General features: G+C 41.0%; 1 protein-coding gene across 1 annotated transcript in view; it reads right to left on the minus strand.

Annotated features, from left to right (window-relative positions):
* Positions 1-615, minus strand: part of HMGCLL1 (3-hydroxymethyl-3-methylglutaryl-CoA lyase like 1) — a 203299-nt gene extending 202684 nt beyond the window's left edge. Inside the window, exon 1 of the mRNA XM_055330866.1 lies at positions 407-615. Within this exon, the coding sequence (XP_055186841.1) occupies positions 407-514 (108 nt within the window). The 5' untranslated portion in view covers positions 515-615. The remainder of the gene's footprint in view (positions 1-406) is intronic.
* Positions 616-7578: the final 6963 nt, after the last annotated feature.

The raw sequence follows: 7578 nt of genomic DNA on the forward strand, positions 1-7578 counted from the left end.
TATACATCGGCGTCACGCCTTTTCCTGCCACCCATTGTCCTCTTTGTTACACGGTACAGGGAGGATAAAATAAAGATAATAAAGGCACTATCCCTGGAGGAATGCCTACAGTCAGGCATAGAGTATACTGCAGCCCCTCCAAGAGAAAAGCAGAAGAAATCGTTTCCTCCAGGCGTCCTGCAAAAGGCTGTCACAGGTAGAGATTCTGCTGGGTCTGAGCTATTGAGGCGGGTCTACGTGTTCACAGCACAGAGACGAGGGGGCACCTTTTAAGAGGTGAGGCCTCGCCAGACAGAAGTGCCGCAGGGAGGGCCCGGGGTGCGGTGGATGACATAACCCGGAGAGAGAGCAGCAGCAGCCGGCTGTGCGCAAAAGGATGGGGACGCCCTGGGCCGCGAGGTGGTACCTGCGCAGTGTCGAGCGCCCCCGCCACCGAATCCCCGATCCAGAGATGCTCCCGGAGCAGCTGCTGGTAGCTGAGGCAGTGCTTCACCGCAGATGGCACAGTCCCCATGGCGCGGCCCGCGACCGCAGGCGGCGTTCGCAGGGCGCCGGGAGCCGGGAGCCGGGAGCCGGGAGGAGAGGGACGCGGAGCGAGCTGCGCCGGCCCGGAGCGCGCCCCTCCGGGCGCAGGCGGCGAGCACCAGCCCCGCTCCGCGCACTGCGTCGGCGCCGCGACAGGGTGGGGAGCGGGCGGCGGCGGCGGCGGCGGCGGCGGCGGCGGCCGCGCCCGGGCAGGGAGCGCGGGGAGCACCTGCGGCGCCCGGAGCGCGGAGAAGCGGAACGGAGCCCACGGATGCTCAGGTGTGGCGCCTCTTCCTCGCTGCGCTGGGCGTGCGGGGCTATCCGCACACGCCCCACTGACCGACTTCTCACCTGGGTCAGAGCCTAAGCGGAAAAGAGGGTGCAAATAAAAGGAAGGGCGCGTGCGTTTTTGTGCCGGTGAGTTTGCTCCTTTCCAGCTGCAGGATTTCATGCTTAGTGTAGGGTTTGTCCAGCGTTGGACTCACTCGCGTAGGTGATTGATGACGATCAGCTCGATTTTAAACCATCTTGAGCCCGTCTGCAAGGGTAAAATACAGCCCTAACAAAGAGGAAAATAAATATAGAGAGTGCTGCAACGGGAGAGATGTGACAGATAACTCGGTAAGCCAGTAAATTGTCAGTAAGTCGGTACTACAGGTTAAGCACTGAACTGGGACTGAGTTGCTTAAGAGATGCCCGACTCAAAATTGTTGAAGCCCTAAAAAAAAAAAGGCTAAATTCATTGGAACTAAAAGTGCTACATAAATCCTTAGGGCATTAGAATAGGAGTAATCTTTGGAGTGGAGGGGATTGGGAAGATGGCCCTGGAACAGACCTTTTTTTCCCTACCTCCTCTCCTTCACAGGCGTATTTACATCACCTGGACCCACTCTAAAACTTCTCAGAGTGGGTGCAGCAGCTTCCAACTGAATAGATATTCGTCAAGAAGAGTCTTGAGCAGCCAAGCATGCATGGCCAGGCATACCAGTCAGCCCTACTGGTCCCTGCAGCAAATAGAAATCAGAAGCTGGCTGATGTTGCACAACCAGATGAAAGGATCCAAAGATTATCTTGTAAAACATAGTACAAACATACTTAGAAGTAATTTAACACTCAGATTAAGGAAGCAATCATTACTACTTGGGAGACTGGTGAGACTTCCACTGGCCATAGAAACAAAGCAGTTAAGGACAGAAAAAGGCAAAGAAGGAGGGAGATATCATATAGATCCTAGTGGAACAGCACTGGAAAGGACAAAGAGGATAAGGGGATCATAGATCTCACAGCTTTGACCAAGGAGCGTTAACTTGGAGAACGTGTCCTGAGCCCTACCAAAGTGAAGTCATGCAATTATTGGATGTCTTTAAAACTCCCAAAGCACACACACAAAATCCCAATTATGATTTACCTGAAGGTGACTATTTTATAGGTGTGTATTCCTAGGGTTAAATCCACTCTGTTTTGTTTTTAGCAGAGCTCGACTGTCAATTATTTTTCCTCCACAACTGTAATGCATTCAGGTAGCACCAATGCCTATTACTTTTTTTCCCCCTCCCTGCTGTAATACTCTAACAGAGAACAGAGTTTTTGAAAGAATTTAAAAGGACCAATTTGAACGACAGTAAACAAGGTGATCTTCAGAATGGAGTCAGTCCTTCAAAATTTGAAATAGTTTTGACAATTAATAGTGAAGCCTAAACTTTTGAAGATTATGACTTCTAAGCCAGATACTGTATGTTCATTTGCTATGAAAGACACCTAGAAGTGAACTTTACTGCTTAATAGTTTGCTAAATAGGAAAGTTCTTCAGAAAATGTCATTTCCCAATTAGTTCACCATAGTAATATAGTGTTTTGTTTTTTCAGAAAAGCCTTATAAAAAGGAAAATATTTGTTGACACAGGCTTACTTAATGCCTTTCATATGGAAAAAGCTGTATCAAAAATTTAAACTATAATTCATGTAACTACCAAAGTCATTAGCACTAATAAGGACTAAATATCTTAAGAATGTTTAATCTATCAAATGAAAGGGAGGTAAAATAGATGGGCTTTTGCTAGAAGGTAAGGTTTGATGTTAAAGTTAATTATAAATGCTGAAAATTTAATGTTAAGTTAGCGTGCATTTTTCTTTTCATGATCAGAATGAAATTTCAATATGTATTCCTGTTAATGCAAATTAAGAAAGCTCTAAATGAAATGAGAATAGATACAATTAGTGTGGTGACAATGTAGCTCTTTCTACCCCTGTATGCAAGCTAAGAAACTTGGCTTCATCAGAGCAGCATAGGAAATACTTGTTAAAAATCACCATGTGTGTTGCATATTATGATCTGCACTCTGTTCTATCATTATGCATCAGGACTAAGCTATTTCTCTTTCATTGCATTTCAATCATTCACATATAAGAAGATACAAAAAATCATTGCAAATTAAAAGGAATTAAATTTCCTGTTGTCTTCAGTGAATATAAGTAACTTTTCATTCAAAACCTTCACATGGTCTTAAAAAAAAAAAAAAAGAAAAGAAAAGAAAGGACACCTGGGTGGCTCAGCGGTTGAGTGTCTGCATTCGGCTCAGGGCATGATCCCCGTCCTGGGATTGAGTCCCTCATCAGGCTCCTTGCCTCATCCTGCTTCTCCCTCTGCCTATGTCTCTACATCTCTCTCTGTGAATCTCATGAATAAATAAATAAAATCTTTAAAAAAAAGAGAGAGAAAGAATAGAAAACCTTCACATGGAACGCCTGGGTGGTTCAACTGTTGAGTATCTGCCTTCAGCTCAGGGTGTGATCCCGGGGTTCAGGATCCAGTCCCACATCAGGTTCCATGCAGGTCCCTGCTTCTCCCTCTGCCTATGTCTCTGCCTCTCTCTGTATATCTCATGAATAAATAAATAAAATCTTAAAAAAAAAAACCTTCACATGTATCTGTCTTTCCTGAATTGTTCTTGACTCCCTTCCCTCCTTAAGCTCCTACCAAAATTCCAGTCTCCCAAAAAGAGAAGTTAACTGCCATCTTGGACCTATTGTCTCTCTCTGCTCTCCTATTGACTTCTCTCTGCCACATTTCTCTTTGAAAGGCACCACCGTAGCACAGTGAGGGAGACCCCAAGAACTGGTTTTAGATTACCTGAGATGGTAGCCTGGTTCCACCAGTTGCAAACTGAATGGTCTTCAGCAAGCTCTTTAGCCTGTTTCTTTATGTGTAGGGCGATTATGATAAAGTTTCCTACCTGACAGAGCTATTGTAAAGATTAAATGAGCTAGAATATAAAAAGTGATCAACACTTGGTCTCTGGCACATAGTAGGCACCCAATAAAATTTAGCTATTACTACCACAGTGCTCTTGTTTTTTTTATTTTGTATTCAAAAATCACACTGTACAGCCTGAGCAATTTTTGAAAATATGTACCTGATCAATATTTCTAAGCTTAAAATTCTTAGAGATTTCTTATAACCTTTGCAGAGAAGTTTATTAAAATGAGACACTCAGTTTTTCTTGAAGATAGTTATTCCAATCTCATCTCCTGCTGGTTTTCCAAACTTCTTAACTCCACAGATATCAAAGTATTTGCAGTTCTTAAAATTTCAGGGCTCTCCCATGCTGTACTATCATTTGAATCTTGTTCCATAATACACACACTTTGGGAAATACAAAAGATACATGAAGATATCAATGAAATCAGCCATCAGTCTAATGCAAGAAATATTTTAACATTTTCTCTCTTTTTTTAAATTTTTATTTATTTATGATAGTCACAGAGAGAGAGAGAGAGAGAGAGAGAGAGAGAGAGAGGCAGAGACACAGGCAGAGCAAAAAACAGGCTCCATGCACCGGGAGCCCGATGTGGGATTCGATCCCAGGTCTCCAGGATCGCGCCCCGGGCCAAAGGCAGGCGCCAAACCGCTGCGCCACCCAGGGATCCCTTAACATTTTCTCTCAAAGAGAAAATAAATTTTTCCTACCTCGGCTTCCTATTCTGCCCTTTTCATATAACATTGAATTAAATTCTTTCAAACTATGATGCTAATGGCTATGTGATATTCATATATGCATATATATGATCAAAATAATTTTAATAATCTTCTACAGTAAAGTCATATTTATTTTTGAAAGGGAAATAGCGAGAATATGATATGAATGTTTGTGTAAATAATTGTCTAATTAATCTTCCAAAAACAGTGCAGCAATAGAAATCTATGATGCTGTATTTCTGTCAATTTCTTTTTTTAATATTTTATTTATTTATTCATGAGAGACACAGAGAGAGAGAGAGAGAGAGAGAGAGGCAGAGACACAGGCAGAGGGAGAAGCAGGCTCCATGCAGGGAACCCCTTGTGGGACTCAATCTCAGGGCTCCAGGATTGTGCCCTGAATTGAAGGCACACGCTCAACCACTGAGCCATCCAGGCATCCCTAATTTCTATTTATGTTTTTAAACAAAATTGGTTTCATGTATACAGTGTTTACTCATATGGTTAGTAATTTACTATTATAAGTTTATCCTTGGTGAAGGCTTTTTTTTTTTTTTTCAAGATTTCATTTATTTAGGAGAGAGAGAGAGCACAAGCAGGGGGAGTGGCAGAGAGAGAGGGGGTGGGGAAGCAGGTTCTCTGCTGAGCTGGGAGCCCAACGTGGGGCTCATGGGGCTTGATACCAAGACCCTGGGATTATGATCTAACCTACGGCAGATACTTAACCAACTGAGCCACCCAGGCATCCCAAGGCTTTTTTTTTTGCTCCCTATGGGAATCCTGTATAGGCTATTAGTACATCCCAAAAGGATGGCTACACTTTGGCTTGGTTGGGGTTTCCAATAAGTTTGGTGTACAGCTCTAGGATTTTTTTTTGTTGTTAGTATCTTAGCTTAATATCCACAAGGATATTATGAACCTGGAACTTAAAAGCACGCACAATGGAATTTGGCTTCAGTTTTCGTGCAGGGATTTCATTTCCCACTCACATAGTCAGGTGAGCCTTTTCCATCTTGTATACATGGAACTGCCTTTGGAGACCAAATGACTCATGACCTTGGTTCCATTAGCTCCCTTTCTCAGATGGTCACTGGATATCCCATTCCCATGTGATAAGAGCCCCAGCCTCTGGCTATAAAGACCTGTACACCCTTGTGGGTTTCTTGGCAATATTTAGACCCTGGGTACATCCTTGATATCAGTGTCTGAGGGGAGGGACAGTCATCTCTCACATCAGCTTTGTCCTCCATATTAAATAGAATTCTAACTTGAAGCTTTTTTAATGATTACTGTGTTTGTACATACTTTTCAGTCCCCAAAGTTCCTATCACCTCTTGGTAAGTAAAATTAGAATCTGGGAGATGGCAAACTGAACTGAACACTAAGTTTTACTTGGAGAAACTGAGAAACTTACTGTAGAGTTCTGATATTTTGACTAATCTACAAGAAAGAAAGCTAGGCATAAGTCATATGTTATCTATACCCTCTCCCATCCTGCTCCCTATATCTTCTCCGTATAAAATGACAATAATAAATTACATAGTTGTGCATTGTCTGTATCTTAAACAAAGCCTCTCAAAAACAGAATGGGAATGGGTTTGTGTTCCAGAGACCAGTCAACCCAAAACTAAGTAGACTGACCATTATCAATCCTCTCAAGTGGTAAGTTCTTGGGGAAGAAAAGTCCAGTTAAAACAGGTTATTTTGTGAGTTCCTTTTGCCCCAAAGATGGCTATTTAAGGGTTTGTATGATGACAGCATGGATAAAATCAGAAGCACGTAAAAAAATCAAAATAGTAATAGTAATAAGTGCCAAACTGGCATGTAGCCAAGGTACCTACTGGGCAGAGATCAAAGACACATATGGTGAGTCTCAAACAATGATGCTGTAGAACTTTGGCAAGTATCACAAGACTAATGTGCTCCAGCCTTAAACAATAAAAAAGAAAGAATGAAAACAACTTGGTTACCAATACTGGATGATACCTAAGGGGAAGCAAAGCTTTCATCATCTCGGTTTTATTGCTGAAAAATTTAGATAACTTCTCACATATGTTTTGTCTGGCTGATCTAAATTGATGGGAAGGATAACAGTGTGTTTAAAAACATTCTTGGCATTTGGTCCCTAAAATCAAAGTTCCATTAACAATAGCATTGTTCTGAAATAGAGCATTTTTTTGAGAGTAAGTAATGAGATCTGTTTTACCAAAATAATACCCCACCCAGGTGATGGATACCTGGCACTAGATACAAAAATCAGAACAAAGCTGCAAACTACATTTCTCCAGATGTAGGAGTCTACTTCTTCTTTCACTAATTCAGAAGGATCCAAAAGCATTAGCATTGCAAGCTATATTGTAAAATAAAAGGTACAGACATTGACTGTTCATTATTATCAGTTGATTAGATGGCTGCAGTGCACATAATTTTTGTCAATAGATATAAAAGTATTTTTCCATTACATTAACTACAAACTCAGACTCTATTTGGAAAACGTTTTTATCAATCAGTTGATATATTTTGATGGTTTATAGTAAATGTGACCTTAATAGGTGAACTATATTAACTCTTACCCATGAACACTTACTTATCATCCTTTGAATCTATATCAAGCACTATTGAATGAGAAAGCAAATTGATATCAATTACAAGTACAAAGCACTTGGTATTTTGCTTTACACATAGTAGGTGTTCAATAATCTTTAGTTTCTACCTTTTCTCCTCTTTTAAAATCAAATCAAATTCACTGTTAAGAATGTATATATGTGATATTGCTCCAGTTAGAGGGAATCTATAAATCTAAATTTAATGACTTCTATAGAACATTAGTTTAATTCACTAAAAAGATTTTTTTTGATGCCCAGTAAATGGGAAAATAAATATGAACAAACATGTAAGACATACCCTTATGACTTTAAGGGTCTCCCATTCTAGTGGTGACATTCAAAGAAAAAAATTAAAATTATACATATATAATATCTAAGATATTGGTAACAGATGCATTTTAATTACATGAATGTAAAACACTAAATGCCACAGTTATAGACTCTAGATTAAAAAACATTATAGCATAATTTC

The sequence above is a fragment of the Nyctereutes procyonoides genome, unplaced genomic scaffold, assembly GCF_905146905.1.
Source record: "Nyctereutes procyonoides isolate TBG_1078 unplaced genomic scaffold, NYPRO_anot_genome, whole genome shotgun sequence".
In the NCBI taxonomy this organism is placed as follows: Eukaryota; Metazoa; Chordata; class Mammalia; order Carnivora; family Canidae; genus Nyctereutes; species Nyctereutes procyonoides.